Genomic DNA, 18,624 nt, shown 5'->3' on the forward strand with positions numbered 1-18,624 from the left:
CAGAAGCATATAAACATTGGAGCTCTTGGGAAGAAATATAAAACACAAATGACTTGAATTACATGGATGTGTTGCATCCTAACAGGTTTAGCCAGTTAATGCACTTAGGCGTATAGCATCCATCTCATGTGCTCTCATAGCAATATGCATTTGCAATTAGCACATTACCATGCTGATTGCCCGTGACTAAAGGCTTGTTCACATGGATGTTACAAAGGAATAAAATAAATTTATTCTAGTCTATAACAGCCGCACAGAAATAACACATATACAAAAAGAGAGTCATTTATTTGCAATTTTATCACATTACAATACATGATGCTAACACAATTCAAAACAAGAATGAACGGATCAAAAATGACAAAAAAAAACACCTAAAATTTGTAACATAATGAATTTCAATGATCACATATGTTCCGCAATTTATTTACTTATTTGGGGCAAATCAATGCTCAGTGATATATTGGTAGAAAGTAAGGTACTTACCACTCCTCTAAACAGAGGTAATCTAGTCCATTTTGCTGCCACTAAAGAGAATCTAGAATCCCATTGTGGGAAACAATGAAGAAAGACATTAACTCTTAGGCACAGGATGGCTAGAGGAATCTTTAATGAATACAAGGAACACAGGTATCAGGAATATTTGTATGCAATATAGATTCATCTAGTCAATCTGCGGCCAAGAGTATATTCCTTATTATAATGCTCTGCAATGTGCCTTAAAAATGATGGTACTCCACAGGGGATCAGCACGAGATCCCGCCGGACGGGATCCCGGCAGTCAGAATACCGTCACCGGGATCCCGTCTGGCACAATCCCGACATGGGGGCAAGCGCAATGCAGCCCCTTGCGGGCTCGCTGCGCTCACCACGCTGCAGGCACCGTGCCTCGCTACGCTCGGCACACTAATTTATTCTCCCTCTATGGGTGTTGTGGACACCCACAGAGGGAGAATATGTCGGGATTGTGCCTGTCGGGATCCCGGTGTCGGTATTCTGACCGCTGGAATCCCATCCGACGGGATCTTGATCGCATCCCCTTCACAGTGATGTATCTTCAATAATTTTCCTTGTACCCCATAGAAGCATGAAGAATAATATGTAAAGACTGCTTAAGGTTATATGTAATAGCACATATAAGTAATGTTCTTGGCTCCATATAACGGGATACGTCAGGATAATGGCAGTCGGGATCCCACCAGTCAGAAGACAGCAGAATCCCCACGCACAGCAGAATCTCCATGGACAGAATCCTGGTGGATCCTCCCAGTAAGTACGAGGGGGTTAGGGTTAGACACTAGGGGGAGGGTTAGGGTTAAACTGCGGCAGAGGGGGAGGTTAGGATTAGGCTGCAGGAGGTGGGGGTTTAGGGTTAGGGTTAAAATACTTACCGGGATCCGTCGGGATTACACTGACGGTCTTCTAACTCTCGGTATCCAGACTGCCAGGATTTCATAACCAACCCCTTATAACTAGTGCTATCTTTAGATAACATTAAACATTGTAGTCTGTTAGTAAAGTTAGAGAACTTTTTTTTTTTGGTCATTGACACAGGATGTTATCGGTCCCTGCAAGACTTTCTTGAAATACTGCCCTAAAAAACAATTCCGTAGTGCAATAGTATGCTGCAATAAAAAATGATACTTATACTGGACTTTAATGTGGGCATAATAAACATGTCCCTGACCATGTCATATGGTAAAGTCACCTTGAGAAGCATAATATATACTTGTTTACTATACTACTATATTAATGCCTAAACTGCATATGATCGCTTTCTGCGCCTTTGTATAAGCGCTGAGGGAACTCTTATGCACTGTATTCTCCATATATCAGGCAGCAATAGTGCTAAAAATGCAGAGACAAATGAACAACCTGGCTCTGCTACTATTATTCACAGGATGAGGAGTCAGGGTTCATACTGTCACTGTGTGTCAGAAACTTATGGTTACTCTCATAGGTGTTGGAATGGGGGGGGGGGGGGGGGCAAGGGGGGGCTGCCCCTCCCCCCAAAAAATTGAGAGGCGCTAGTCAGAAGGATGGTTGCGGCCGCCATCTGGACTTACCATGGGATGGAGATAATCCCCTTTCAAGCTTCTCCACACCTCCCTTCCCACTGCCCTTCTCTGCCTGCCTTCAGAGCCCTCCACCATGCACCCAGCTCCTACAGTGTGTGCCTATTTACTGTGGGCTGTCCCCTCCTCTGGGACCATCCCACGTACCACTTCCCCCTCAGCTCCCCCTTCATCCTTTCTCTCAGCACACCTTCCCCCAGATGGAAAGAGATATCTATATAAATATACAGTGTGTATATATATATATATATATATATATAGCAAGAGAGAAAGAGAGAGAGAGAGAGAGAGAGAGAGAGAGAGAGAGAGAGAGAGAGAAGCATTCAGTTGCACTCAGGGAATAAATAAAGAGACGATTCCTCCTCTTTAGAAAGTCAATGTATTATGACAGGACAAATGTGATAATATATTGAGACATTGACATTCTAATCGGGAGTAATCATCTCTATTTAATCCCTGAGTGCAGCTGAATGCTCTTCTCTACATTATGTCACTGATTTATATGGTAGTTAAGGGGTCTATTTACTAAGCCTTAGATAAAGTGGACGGAGATAAAGTACCAGCCAATCAGCTCCTAACTACCATGTCACAGGCTGGGTTTGATAAATGACAGGTAGGAGCTGATTGGCTGGTACTTTATCTCTGTGCACTTTATTTCCATCTAAGGCATACCTCCCAACTTTGTGAAGTGTGAAGGAGGGAAACTGTGCGCGGCTGGGTCGCGTGGCGCCCAAATGGGATGTGGTCTATTGGAAAGGGGGCGTGGCCTCACGTGGATAACGCGATCGCGGACCATGCCTCCAATTTCCGTCACAGTGGGGGTATGGCCAGTGCTCTGTGAGTTGCTGGCCATGCCCCCAGTCCCTCTGCCTTACTGGAATAGACGCTGTGCGCATGCACACAGCGTCTATTCACCGCTGCTCTGCTCTGAACTGAGCAGAGCAGCAAGTGCTACGGAGCCTCCCAACTGCCCCCCCACTGCGGGACAGACCCCCAAAAACTGAGTGTTCAATACCCTTAGCCTAAGGGTATTGAACTCTAGGGCTAATCCAGCCCATCCACTTGTGCCTCCTTATATTATGTCTCTTGCATTAGGTAACAAATATAAAATTATTTGTCAACAATAAGGCAGAAAAATAATAATAATAATAATAATAATAATAATAACAATAATAATATATAGAGTGGTCCGGTTCTCTGGGAACCAGGCCCACCCGAACATAGGGGATCCGGGGCAATCCGAGCCACAGCTTGGATCTCCCTGTCTGCCCCATATGCTCAAGCGAACCAAAACCTCACTGATTGGCTGAGAGAGCCTTCGGTCATGGCTCTCAGCCAATCAGCGCGTCCGCTTAGGCTACAATGGGGCAAGATAGATGCCCCCACTGCGCTAATGGCACAGCCGCCCGCACTGCTGACACCATCATCTGCACTGCTGATACTCCCGCACTGCGACACTGCCGAAACCCCTACACTGAGGACTCCCACAGTGCCGCCACTGCTGGCACCCCTGCACTGTGGAAACCGCATGCACTCCTGCACTGCTGACACAGCCCCGCACCCCCGCACAGAGGACGCAGCCCACACTGCCAGAACCTCTGCACACACCACTGGGTCACTGCAGTGAGGACACCTAGCACCCCTGCACTAAGGACACCACTGGGACACCTGCACTGCCGACACTGCTGGCAGCCATGCAGTGAGGACACCGTTGGCACCCCTGCACTAAGGACACAGCCAGAACCCTTGCATTGCTGACAGTGCCTGTACCTATCCCCGCTGCCAACAGCGCCGCCATATCCACATTGAAGACACTGCTGGCACCCTCACACCGCTGGCACTCCCACAATGAGGAAACTTCCATCACCCCTTCATTGCCAACACCACCAACACCCCTGCACTGAGGACCCCGACTTCACCCACCATTGGTGACACCGCTGGCAAACCCACACTGAGGACATTGCCTACACCCTCACACTGCCAGCACCACTAGCACTTCTGTATTGAGGACACCCTCACACTGTGCACAGCCCCACACTGAGGAACACGCTGACACTCCCAGCCACAGTAAGTGCACTATTGTTGTATCTGACCTGCACTGTATCACGTATTGTATCCGACGCGCACTGTAGCCAACCCACACTGTATGCTACCTGCACTGTATCTGACTCACACTATAAACTGCAATGCATCCAAACCAGACTGTATTCCACACTGTATCAACGCGCACTGTATCCAACCTGCACTGTAACCTAAATATATATATATATATATATATATATATATATATATAATTGGCTGATCATCCTAAGTAAATTTGGGAATGTAGACTGAAAAAGGTAATTGACTGTCAGTTTCCGCAAAACACTGAAAAGCGAGTGTGAAAATAACTCAAATTACATGCTAACCAATTAAGTGCAAGTATTAAATAGTACTGGTAGGTGGTAAGATAATCAACTTTGCTTATATTCAATGCTAGCAGCATTATTTTTAGAAGATGTTCATGACTGTTACCATATTCCTAGTAAAGACTGTCCAGTCAGTAGATTCAATATAATAAAGTATAATAAAAAGTAAATCAATACAAAATCTCTGATAGAAACAATGTATAACAACAGGTTTTTGTACTACTGTACCTTATTTGTGTACTACACAGAACTGCATAACTTGATATGGATTAGCATAGTAGTCCACATCAAGCAAAGGTAAAATTGCAAAAATGATAATGTGACTACCATTAAATACCTTGAATATTGACTTTGAGGGAGATATATCAAGCACTGGAGAGAAATAAAGTGGAGAGTGATAAAGTACCAAACAATCAGCTCTGAGTCAGTTATGAGTTGGTTGGCACTTCATCTCTCTCCACTTTATTTCTCCCCAAGGCTTGATACATGTCCTATTTTAGCATTTCAGCTTTCTAGCACTAAAGAGAGGAATCTTTCAGGACATATATTTTGGTTAAAACCACCTTTGTATCACATCCTATCCTTCATTTATATAAAGCTAAAGTTTGCACAACATTTCCAGTAATACAAATATCACACTAAAGTCTTAAGAGAGCATGGGGTCTGTACAGAAGGGGCAGTGAAAGGGGGGCCAAGATATAGTAAACGGCTGCATATAATTGTACAATTTATAAAATGAAGAGGGGTGGTCCTTGTAGGCGGACCACATACTTTATGCACCCAAAAACACACACAATTTTATGCAATTAAGAGTCATTAACTGTTTTAGAATGTGAACTTTAGAGGCATTCAGGGATTCCCGGTCATTAGGAGTCATCCTGTAGTTTTAATTGTTTGCCTTTTTTCTTCCTTTCATATTCACTTGTACAAGACAGCTCATTTCTATTACTGTACCATAAACATGTCAAAACATACAAGTGACATGTGTAATATAGACTTATATTGAGAGTGGCAGTACAGTAAGTAGTTGCTCCTATGCTTAAACTCAGGAAGAAAATAATAATTATATAATTAGAAATGCATGATAATTTGAATACATTATTTGTGATGAAAAGTATCAGAGTATGTCTCTTTCAAATATAGGTGATATTGACATTTAAAAAAAGTTGATTGCACTTGGTACTACATTTTCTACTGTGTGTAGTAATTAGCTCTTCAAACTGATCAGCATATACATAATGATTTTATTTAATAACTCATTCTATATTCGTCTTACCTTAGCATTATTGTTTGTGTGTTATTTTTATTTATTGTGCCAACTGTTTAATTGCTTAATGTATTTAGGATGTAATTACTGATAATTATTAACTATAGCAGTGCATTTCTGAATCATTTGCTATATAATATAGTAGCATAGTAAACAACACAGTTAATTTCTGTTATTTCCTAGAAACTACTGGTTATCAACAGCAGTTGTTTATAACACTTATTATTCTGCTTGGTTAATAACATATGTGAAGCACAATATTAGGAGTATTTATATTCATCTACATAACATGATGCATTTTTGTTATAGTACATACTACATATACGTATGGCAACCATTCTAGACAAAAAACTTGTACGTACAGTAACTGAAACCTGTAGTGCGTCATCTCATTGACTATTAGGGAATTACTTGTATACACTCATATTATTTACACAGTAATCCTGAACAAATATGTTATCTCCACTTTTGACTGCAAGCTCTCACGAGCAGGGCCTTCTTCCCTCACGTGCTTTTCCTTTCCTCACTTACTGTATACCATTATCTCCACCCCACTGCCAACAACAGCACCTAACCTTTGGGATGCGTTGTCCTCCTGCTTATTAGAGTATTAGGACTGCGCTGCTGCAATGTTTATACATCTTGTCTATGTTTTGCTGTTTTGTACTGTAAGTCACTTTTTTATTGTACTTGATCATACTGTTCCTGTTAATGTACAATGTATGGTGCTTCGGACCCCTAGTGGTTCCATATAAATAAAGGCTAATAATTATAATATCTATTGATGAGGGGTATTACAGCAGGGCTATCCAATAAAAATACAGTATTTTCCATCAACAAAGCACATTTTTGGTTGGACATCTTACATTTCACATTTTAAGTCTAATCTATAGATAGTATTACTCACAAAACTTATAAATATGTACAGTAGATATTGTAAATAACTACCAATGTAAAATATGTTTGCCATTATGTAATCAAAACAATAAATGACGCTGTGATGCAACAATCACAAACGTGATAAGATAGAGAATATATAATAATGTTCTACAGCATTGGGTCTTTGACAAATTATCATCATTAAGAGTATAGACAGCAGACAGTGGACTAACTAGATTGTACATAGGTCCAGACTGTGCCTCCTAGTGCCAGTCTGGAAGTGTTCATTTACGGCCATGATTCTGAAAGGAGTTGTTACACTGTCATGGTCTGATCACCATAGCCTATGTCTATGTCATTGTCTGCTCATCATGTTGTTCTACTGACAATTCAGTGTAACTATTCCTTTGTCTGTTATTTACACAACTGTTTTATTTAGCTTAATTTGCCCTAGATGTCGTTATAACACCTGTGGTTTCTCTCAATATGGATTGAATGGCTGGGGTCATGGGTTGAAAGGCCAGCATAAGGGCCACGAAAGGGGCTAGTTAACACAGCCCATTATAATAGTGTACTGGTTAAGCTCATTCCTATTCATCAGATGATTAGTTCAATCAATATTTATTCCTGTGTGCTTCCTTTGTCTTTAGCTACAAAGCAGACATCCTTCAGTTTGAGAGCACAAGCCTTGTCTAGGGTGAATTCACTGCTTTATTTGAAAGAAACAAATTGATTTATTTGGCAGCGAAATACACTTTCATTTGATGCTCATCAGTTGTGTTTGAAACGTCCAACCGTAAATGGAACAAAGGCGCCAACTTTTATACAACACGTGTAGTTTTTTAAGATATTTATGATCATTTTTGACACAATTTACTTTAATTTAAATTAATTTATTTAAAATAAAAAGATACTCATCGATGGCCGAAATTTTGTCATTTTGGCCATAGATATCCTTTTTCTAGGTTTTGTAAATGATTACTTAAAACATATAATTATAACATCTAGCATTCTGTAAAAACAGTGCACAGGGACACATTGTTATAAATGACTAATGTGTTGATTTATTAATTATGCAAGTTTCATATAAAATTTATATACAGTACACTTGGTTATCTGTTCCCATATGATGACAAATGCAACTCAATCTGTGCATAGGAATAATATATTATCAAGTTGACATGAAAAAGAATAATTGTTTAATTGTTTGTAACTATTTTTGTGTTGGTGAGGACAGGGGTCTTACAGACTATATGTATCATATTGCCAATGACAGGGTTAGACCATCATTCTGCTAGTAAAGGCTCATCTCTTTCTATGGCCGCCAGTCCCAAGTAGCACGATGATTACTCCCTCGCTACTTACATCCTAGCTGTATTATGTTTTGAGAATTGTGGTGCTCTTTGTTACCTGTACTCTATTTTTGTTAGTTATTTACTGTAATGCTAAGTTTTGTCTCCCTGTACTATCCTTTGTACGGCGCTGCGAAACACTTGTGGCGCCTAATAAATAAAATTTAATAATAATAATAATAATAATAATAATAATAATAATTCTGGTTCATACATGAAATGAGTTAAAAGAAAACATATCACAACATATGTAATAGTAGGTTTATAAGAAATAAAATATAAGTTATAGCTATTCATTTGTATTTTAGATGATAACATAACAAACAGAATGCACTTTTGTAAGACGCTCACTACAAATAATAATTTAAAAAACAACATGTTATTATGATATATTAATTATAGTTATGGACCCAAAAATGTACAACTCTGTGTGCTTGTAGGTGTAAAAACTACAATAGATATTGCTTTTCCGTATTGGTTTTTTGACGTGTTGAGAGCAATGAAGACACACACACAGACACACACACACGGACACACACGGACATCCACACATACATGGACACACACACACGGCAACATAAAATTATATTTACCTATCCAGTCTGTTTAAGGTTACACTGCACTTTAGTTCAAGCCAACTCAACATGTTTATAGCATGTAAAAAATTGTGTTCATTTTATACAAAATATATAATACAAAATACGGTACAATATTATATTCCAATATATACATATATTTATTATTTTTATTTATTTGTGCTAAATATGCAGAAATCAATCAATCATTAAAACAGGCAAGAAATGTATCTACATTGTCTAATACACAGTTTCATTTTACTATGCTGTATATACATTATTGTATAAAATGAATTACACAAGCGTTTAATATTTATTTACTTATACAAAAACAAAACATATCTATACTAACTACAAAAATACACATGTTCTCTTCATCTCAAAGAGATAGAGAATGCCACATTTTATTTATATATATATATATATATATATATATATATACAAACTGTAAAAATAATAAATAGAAAATACACAATAGATAAAATAATCTGTTATGAGAGGGCATTGCATTAATGTTTTTTTAGTTATGTAGTTTTGGTGCCATTAGATAAGCAGATCTCTGTTATTGCAGAACCTCCACTAGGTTTAGGTAAAGCTGTCAGTCAGCACTACTGTACAATGCTTTTCAATGAGCAGTTATATTGGAATCATTAGAAAAATCACAATAATTGGTGTTTGAAGTCTTTTTTGGGTCTATACAGTACAACAGATATATTTTGTCAATGTCACTTCTAAGAAGATACATATATTGGCTCTTGGTTCTCCATATCAGTAATTAATATTCATATTAATAGTGTATCAGTTTGTCACATTCGTGCATCTTTCATAGGAACACATTTTAGGCCTTTAAAAAAAGTCTTTAAGTATAAAGAAGTAAGTACTTCAGGTGTTATGCAATCTTAATTTTACACTGAATCATGAATACACCATCAAACAGTGTGTACCATATAATATCTCAAAATGTTGTGCCTTGAATTTTACATAATTTATTATGTCAAGATCTCTCCACGTTGGTTAGTTAGCATGGTACTATTGTAAAATTCTGTGTAGTACCATGACAGCAGTGATTGTTGTATACTGTACTTTATTATACCTTCATATACCGTATATAATTACTGTATGTCCATATTTAAAACATTGGATATAAAGTAACATTGTCATACTAAGTATATACCATACTTTTAAAGATAAAATATTCTGTAAACATAGATTGAACAGCCCTCCTGTCAAACTGACTAATACGAAAACATCTTAAACTTTCATACAAATGCCCTCTGCTTCTTTCAGACATTAGTTAGTGTGAGTCTATGTGTGCTCAGCAGTGCTGATTCTCTAGTCCTATAAGAGTAAATTCAATGATCAGGGGTACAAAAATACTGGATAGCATGCAGGTCCTGCACATCTGATGCCCATCTTATACACACATGCCAGATCCATCAGTCTTACATAATAGATGATTTGAGTCTGCTGCATTTTTTATATTACACTCATACATGCACAGATGCACAAAAGCACAAAGTAGCCCGCACACACCCACAGTCAGGTTCTCACTATATACAGTAGGTAAAGTACTGCAATGACAAGTAAAGGCAAACGGTCAAAACCACATAGTGCATAAACACTATTTGTAGGAAGAAACACATATACGTGTACATCTATGTATGTGAATAAAGTCAAACATAAATAGGGAAATCCTTGTTACTTAACACTACTTTAACAAGACAGCTTGTATTACATATGAGCAGCTTGCAGGGATGAACATGAAGAAATGTTTCCTTATATAATCATTTCTACAAACTTTCTCTAACTACTGGAAAGGCCACTGTATTTCTTAAATCACATCTTTGGGATCAAATATGTATGTGTGTGTGTGTGTGTGTGTGTGTGTGTGTGTGTGTGTGTGTGTGTGTGTGTGTGTGTGTGTGGTGACACAAGGAGATGATTGAAATTCTATTTAAGTTTGTATTTTAATGAGTGAATTACCCCAGATATACTGAGACTGTATTTGATTAACATTTGCCTTCCAGTATCCATGACATGACTTTAATATACAGCAATAACTTTGCCAATGTATTCAACTGTGAATATAATATCAGTGGACAGTGTAGTGTGCAGAACTGGTATCTACATCTCTGTATATCTTTATCTCAGCTTTGGAAGACAGTCACAGGACCAAATGCCCCCAGAAGGGTAAATTAGTTATTTTATCTTGCAATGTCTACAGTGGCACATATCTCTCTCACCATTCCTTTTCAGGAGTGTTCAGACATGATAATTTGGCTTTGATAGCAAAGAAACTGTCATGATTGATGTTGGGCAAAATGCAATACAAGGAACAGTAACAAGCAGTATCAAATTTTGCCTTCTTCAGTATTTGTAACTCCACTGGCTATGAAAAAAAAATCCTTGATATTGGCTCTAGATCAAACTGTGGATGAATGTGAGTTCAAAGCTTTTGATACAATCCACTTGATTGCACACAGCAAAGAGAGATTTGTGTTAAGATAGAAAGGTACATCAGTGGTGTAAATGATTTACATTTGCCTCACAATTGTACCAAACCAATAATAACTATAAAATATGAGTATGATCCGAGTACTATATATGTGTTTATATATTATAAGCATAATACAGTTTAAATCACAATTATGTATGAATGCATAACTTGTACATTAAGAGAACCAAGATGTGTTCCTTATCGCTAATGCAACTCTGAACTTATTAGATAGTCCCCTGCTTATAAATTTGCCTCTGCTTCTTAAGCCTCAGAAGACCTTTCATCTTTTAAAGCAGTATGACAACCAATTTACCAGCAATCCTATTGATCAAGGACAAAACTTATATTCAACTGGTAACATATCTTGCAAGACTGTAGTTAGTGACAACTGGAAAACATACCTTCTATTTTGCTGTACTATTTGTGGCAAGTTATTTGTCTTCCCTTAGCCAAGCAACAAAACACAAACATCTCTGAGTCCAAATATCTTTTTTATTACTATAATTGCTTCAAAAGCTCTTCTACTAAGCACCCTCGTGTTAATTTGTATGCATATTCAGGGGATAAGTGCTAGATCAGCATCTGTAGCTGTTATGGTGATCATGCTGGTAGGAAATAAATATGTGTGGGACCTAGATATTTAATTAGGAAGTAACAACTTTTGTGTTGTAGAAAGTCACCTGATAATTGTAAAGTGCAACAACACTGACTACAGTGACTTCTGCAGAAATCAGCATTCTGACACCATGTATGAGCCATAGTAACAAACTTCATCTCTGGGTACCAAAGAATAAAGAAAAATACACAAACGCACACACACACACACACACACACACACACACACACACACACACACACACACACACACACACACCTGTAACAATATACTGTACTATGCCACCATTACTATGTGTGCATGTTTGAGAAAGCAGGTTAAGCAAGATAACCCCCAATAGAAGCAATAGTGATATGCCATGAGCACCTGGTATCCAAAATAAAGCACAAAACTGCAGGTAAGACGTTACTGGGCTACTACTTCCTAATACTGTTTATTTGTGGTATTGCTACTCATTGTAAAGGTACATTTGTGCCTTTCTTAAAGCAGTACACTCATGAGCACTTATCTTAGTATAATACCCAAAGCACCATCCAGCCACTAATGGATGTGCATAAAGTCTGCCTTACAGTACTTATAAAGTGCAATAACTGCCCAAAGCAGAACAACCAGTCAGTAGTGATGAGCAGCCCAGCTCCCCACTTTGCTAATGGCAAGAAGTCAATGTGCGCATCTCCGCTCCCATCCTCCCGCACAACGCTCCAGTAGACGTATCTCCGTCCGGAGAGATCATGCTGGCAATGACCTTGGTCCTATCGGGATTTCCAGCCAATGCCAGAGTGCAGGGATAGACGTGCAGCGCAGCAAGAGGCGATTTGCCAGGGAAGGAACCTTCCTCACCCACACACTTGGCTACCTGTCCTCCCCAGGTGAGCTCTGCCATAGACGTGGCGATGCATGCGTATCCACCTGCACTGGAAGTAGTGTCTTCCTTCCTTGTCATCTAAGTATTGTATAAAGTCACCTAACACAGCAAGTACACAACTACGCAAAGTAGCTACAATGATAAGCAGCCGGCTCTTGTAGAGTGGCACAGAGACATGGGCACCGCGCAACAGCTCAGCCATGGGAGACTCTCACAGCTTCACACCGAGTCCAACTTGGACTTGACACCCTCCTAAGCAGTCATCCTGTGCCCCCCGCACTCCTTACCTCGCATGGTGGCAGTGAGGCGAAGACTCCTCTCTCAGCGCAATCATGAAGATCCCAGGCTGGGTACTTAGCAGACAAATCCCCTCCTAGAGCCGGAGAGCAGCAGCAGCACTAGTGAGCCAAGCATCCCTTCCCTTGCTCGCAGCCTGCCTCTGCCTCCCTGCTGCTGGCTGTGTGTGTGTGTGTGTGTGCCTCAGCTTATTGCTCTGCACAGCTTTCTTCCCCCTGCTCTTCTGTCACACAGCTCCAGATTTCTTTCTGATCACTTGCACGGATGAGGAGGGGGGCTGGATTATGCAATGGGAGGCAAGTGAGCTGCCACAACAAGCTAACCAGAGGGAGGAAAGAGAAAAGAAAGCAAAGAAGCAGAGGAAGAATGGGAGGCTGTGTAAGAGGCAGAGCATGTGGGTTTTCACATGACATCTGTGTCAGTTATCCGAAGGTGCAACAACCACTTAGAAAGTTGTAGGGACATGACCATAGCAAGCTCATAATGCAAATTCTGTTTGCTGAGGACCTGTGGCCCCTCCCCATTTCCCAGACTGAGGACTCTCACTTTCTGCATTTGTCTGACCCAAAATACTCATCTCCTCTGCTGTCATAAATAGGCATTCTGTTATTTCATGTGGAAAATGGGAAAACATACCGTACTGTAATATCTACAGTATTTTCAGACTTCCATTGGAGCCTGTATAAGAGAGACAGTACCTACTGTATGATGATATAAAGAAGTGGTTCTCAATCACTTTCCACCTGAGTACCCCCTTAAAGCCCATTTGGTTAATTTTACTCATAACATTTGCAAAGCTGTATACTGTATACTGTATATATATATATATATATATATATATATATATATATATATATATATATTTATATTTATATTTATATTTGTAAGGAATATAATTGCTGCAAGCTAAAATATTTAAGCACTACTATATATAAAAGCAATATATGTGTGCAAGATTTTAAGAAAGGGCAGGCAAATGAAATGATTTGTACATAAATATGTCTCATGTATTTCAAATTGTGAAAAGTTTTAAATGGGATAGAGATCCATAGGACACTGCTTTCCCCAGTCATGCATCTTTCTGTTACCTGGGGCAAAGTCTCAGCTCTGTGTCCAACCCCCTCACGTACATAGTAGTTAACCTTGGCTTACTTTAATACAGACACCAACAATGTAACAACTAAAATATATGTAAGGTAAGGGCAAAACCCATATTTAGTCCCAATACATTAAGGTGCCAGCGCCTGCTGCATTTATGCTGGGGAATCTTTTCATTAAAATGGAGCTTGCACGCTCCATGGTCTTACACCTGAAAGGTAAGTATCACTGCATGTACTATAGTCTACACTACCTCGCCGACCACAGAGCACCACAGTGACTGCTGCACAATACAGTTAGCATCAGTGACTGGCATACAATGCAGAGATAAATGCTCAGGAACATCTGTGTGATTTTTTTTCTCTGAGTAGGAGCAGGAAAGAGAGGTGTATGATATTATTTCCTATTGCAAGTCATTACAGGTGTCATTTTGAATAAATGTGTAAATAATGTGTATAACTGGGATAAATATATGTATGCACTTTTTATTTCATACCACTATAACACCTGAAACTGTAGCAGTGAGTTGTGGGCACAAAATCATGCCCAGTCTGTGTCTCATATTGTGCATCTGGCCGAGTGGGAATTTGCTTGAGAAAGGGCCATTTGTGCCTAAAATGTTGCTGACTTGCACAATAAAACTAGTAAACATGAAATAAGAATCACTTTTTGTGCGCAAATATACCAGCCTTACAAATTCACCTCTCATAGAAGGTATCCTCCACCCTTCAGCAAAGTGCACAAAAAAATATAAAAGTTAGAGAGGAACTTAGCGGCGCTTTCTTTCAGACGTTATTTGGTCCAATCAATTTCACTGTTTTTTGTCTTTCATTACAGGCAGGTCACCATAAATCAAAGTGCAAATGGAATGACATAGTGAAGCACAGGTTTAATAATCATATAATAAAACACATGAATAAAAACAATAATAATATAGATAGAAGGTATGCAGGAGATTGAAAAATGACAGGAGTACAAAACTAGTGTGAGCAGCAAATAATTACCAGATGTGGCCAAACAGTTCTTACAAGGCTTGATAAACACAAAGGAAGAACCCAATTGTCTCAAAAGTTCTTGGGCCAAATGTAATAGAGTGAGAGTTTCAGAAAGTGAGAGATTTGGTAAGGTTTTGTAATGATTTACACTGTAAAACCAGGCTGATCTTGCTGAGTAAATGATTGACACTTTAAAAAAACCTGCAAAACCTTACCAAATCTCTCACTTTTTGAAACTCTCACTCTATTACATTTGGCCCCTTGGCTTAGCTGGAACAAAAGCTGATTGCTGTTCACATCAAACTGGACCTCCTGCCCTGGTACCAACGCGTTTACACCCCTAACTGCTGTCTTTTTCAAGGTGAACGTGGACTTTGTGTTTATCAAGCCTTGTAAGAACTGTTTGGCCGCAGTTCTTACCTATCTGGTAATTATTTGCTGCTCACACTAGTTTTAGACTCCTGTAATTTTCAATACACTAAATTTTTCAATCTACCGCTTACCTTCTATATCACACTTTATTGTTTTTATTCATGTGTTTTATTATATGATTATTAAAACTGCTTCACTATGTCATTCCATTTGCACTTTTTTTTTTTTTGCGAGGTAGAGACCCCTATAAACGTTGTGACAGGTAGAGCCACTGATATACATTATGCCAGGTAAAGCCCACATTATGCCAGGTTGAGTCCCTGGTACACAATATGCCAGGTAGAGCCCTTGATATACATTATGCCAGGTAGAGCTCTCATTATGCCATATAGAGCCTCTGATACACATTATGCCAGTTGAGCGTCTGACACACATTATGCCAGGTAGAGCCCACATTATGCCAGGTTGAGTCCCTGATACACATTATGCCAGGTAGAGCCCATATTTTACCAGGTTGAGGCCCTGATACACATTATGCCAGGTAGAGCCCTTGATACACATTATGCCAGGTAGAGCCCACATCAAGCCAAGTTGAGGCCCTGATACACATTATGTCAGGTAGAGCCTCTAATACACATTATGCCAGGTAGAGCCCTTGATACACATTATGCCAGGTAGAGCCCCTGATACACATTGTGCTAGGCAGAGCCACTGATACACATTATGCCAGGTAGAGCCCACATTATGCCAGGTTGAGTCCCTGATACACATTATACCAGTTAGAGCCCTTGATATACAGTATGCCAGGTAGAGCCCACATCAAGCCAAGTTGAGGCCCTGATACACATTATGCCGGGTAGAGCCGCTGATACACATTATGCCAGGTAGAGCCCACATTGTGCAAGGTGGAGCAGCTGATACACATTATGTCAGGTAGAGCCCACATTATGCCAGGTAGAGCCCCTGATACACATTATGGCAGGTAGAGACCACATTAAGACAAGTTGAGGCCTTGATACACATTATGCCAGGTTGAGCCCCTGATACACATTATGCCAGGTAGAGACCACATTATGCCAGGTTGAGCCCCTAATACACATTATGCCAGGTGGAGCCCACATTATGCCAGGTAGAGCCCCTGATACACATATTGAGAGAGAGAGAGAGAGAGAGAGAGTCTGTGTGTGCTGGAGCAGTGCAGTGTAATCCTGTATGTGTGTGCTGGAGCAGTGCAGTACAACCTGGTGTGTGTGTGTGTGTGTGTGTGTGTGTATGTGTGTGTGTGATGGAGCAGTGCAGTATAACCCAGCAGGTACAGTTTGTGCTGGAGCCAATCAGTGTAACCCAGTGTGTGTACTGGAGTAGGGCTGAATAACTAGGTGCATGTGTGCTGGAGCCATTCAGTGTAACCTAGTGTGCGTGTGCTGGAGCAGTGCAGTGTAACCCAGTGTGTGTGTGCTGGAGCCATTTAGTGTGACCCGGTGTGTGTGCTGGAGTGCAGTAGTGCAGTTTAACCCAATGTGAGTGCTGCAGCAGAGCAGTGTAACAGGTGCATGTGTGCTGGAGCCGTTCAGTGTAACCAGGTGTGTATGTATGCTGTAGCAGTGCAGTTTAACCCAGTGTGTGTGCTGGAGCCGTTCAGTGTAACCCGGTGTGTGTGTGTGCCGTAGCAGTGGAGTGTAACCCAATGTGTGTGTTTCTGTGTATCTGTGTCCCTCCTTCCCAGCGCACTTTACCTCACACAATACATTCTGCATCAGACTGAACAGCGCTGCCCCGCCGTAACAAGAAGCCACCCTGAAGCCTCATGGGCCACACACTGCGCTGCTTTCCTGTTATATGTTGCCGCCTGCAGCAGCTAACTACCATCGGAAACTAGAAGGACCACTGGCTACACCACCAGACCCCAGCGCTGCCCTGCCATAATAAGAAGCTGCCTGGTATGGCAGAGAAATGGTACATATCATTCCCTAAGGTCAGTGAACAGCCCAGTACATAACCAGATAAGTGGTTTATTCAGCAGTAATTTGGATATACAGCCTGTGGTGTTGCAATGGGTTACTGCAATTCCTCAAAGTCACGTGTCATGACTGTATGCATTCTTTGTGCCCTGGGTAAACTGTGCTCACAATCTCATGGGTTACCAATGTGTCCTTACACATCTTTGTTAAAAACTGTAGTATGGCGTGGCATTCCCGCGATGCAAACACATTGCTTGAAGCGCATTGCCACACTGATAATGTGTGCTGTTAACCATGGGCGCACCTGTGAATGCCCACCACTATTAACTACTTCTAACACCGGGTAGTGGGAGCTAATCAACCCGCTACCTGGTCCAGTGTATCCCTGCCGAGTTCCCCTGTGTGGGTCTGGCAGCAGGAGAGTCCACGTCCCACTGCCAATGTCCATATTCACAAAAGTGTGTTATTGCGGAGTGTGCATACAGTCTTTCACGATTGCCACAGTGTACCGAAATCAATTAGTACAGGCTGCAGGAGCATAGCTCCCTACTGCCGGTACTGTATAAGAGCTGCCGACTCCCCCTCCTGTTCTGGGCATCGGGAGCTCCCCCATTGCCTGTGGTCACAATATTGAATTCTAATGTTGCATTTGTGGGAGCATGCATACGCATGCTCCTGTGAATGCCACGCTTTGCTGGGAAACCTTGCCTGTCATGAAAACGCATCACAGGCAATGCTCCAAGGGGACATATCTGTTTAACCTGATAGTGACCATGAGGTGAATCATTATAGTGCTCCCAAAATATATATTTGATAAATGTCCACTTGGTATGAAATGCTAAATTCAGAACTGTATCTGTACTGTGTAAGTTCCTTGCTGAACTGTATGAACTAAAGATCTTTTGAAGACCACAGTTGAGGCCCCTGAAGAGAGGCAGACTAGGAGAGTGTCATCTTCAGTCTTTCATTCAGCCTTGCCTGCCATAAACTGCTGGCGGATAAGGGATCCGATATCCTGCCCAAAAGGTTCAGCCATGACCCTTTGAGGGCTCAGGCGCAACTTCCTGGGTAGTTAAAATACTTTTCTCAAAGCCAGAGAGATATACAGTATGACTACTGTCCTCAATGACTTTTAATTTGCATCTACACTGTTCTTGTGAGAACAAAGGGAGGTCCTTGCAGCCAGGGAAAGTATGGGAAGTAGTGTTTGTGGAACTGTATGACTTAGAAGCAGAGACTGCTGCTTGTTTACTCTTCATGTTAGGAGTGATCCCATCTTCTGTTCCTGTGGACTCCCTCCACTCATATTGCCTGAACCTCAGAGTACGATAATAAATGGTTCTGTCTTTTTTAATTCCTTTTAATTT

General features: G+C 40.5%; 1 protein-coding gene across 1 annotated transcript in view; it reads right to left on the reverse strand.

Moving 5' to 3' along the window:
* RORB (RAR related orphan receptor B) overlaps positions 1-13,322 on the reverse strand; it is a 261,514-nt gene extending 248,192 nt beyond the window's left edge. The window contains exon 1 of the mRNA XM_063917496.1: positions 12,822-13,322. Coding sequence (XP_063773566.1) covers positions 12,822-12,828 — 7 coding nt within the window. The 5' untranslated portion in view covers positions 12,829-13,322. The remainder of the gene's footprint in view (positions 1-12,821) is intronic.
* Between the last annotated feature and the right edge of the window lie 5,302 nt (positions 13,323-18,624).

The sequence above is a fragment of the Pseudophryne corroboree genome, chromosome 1 (genome assembly GCF_028390025.1).
Source record: "Pseudophryne corroboree isolate aPseCor3 chromosome 1, aPseCor3.hap2, whole genome shotgun sequence".
NCBI classification, from domain to species: domain Eukaryota; kingdom Metazoa; phylum Chordata; class Amphibia; order Anura; family Myobatrachidae; genus Pseudophryne; species Pseudophryne corroboree.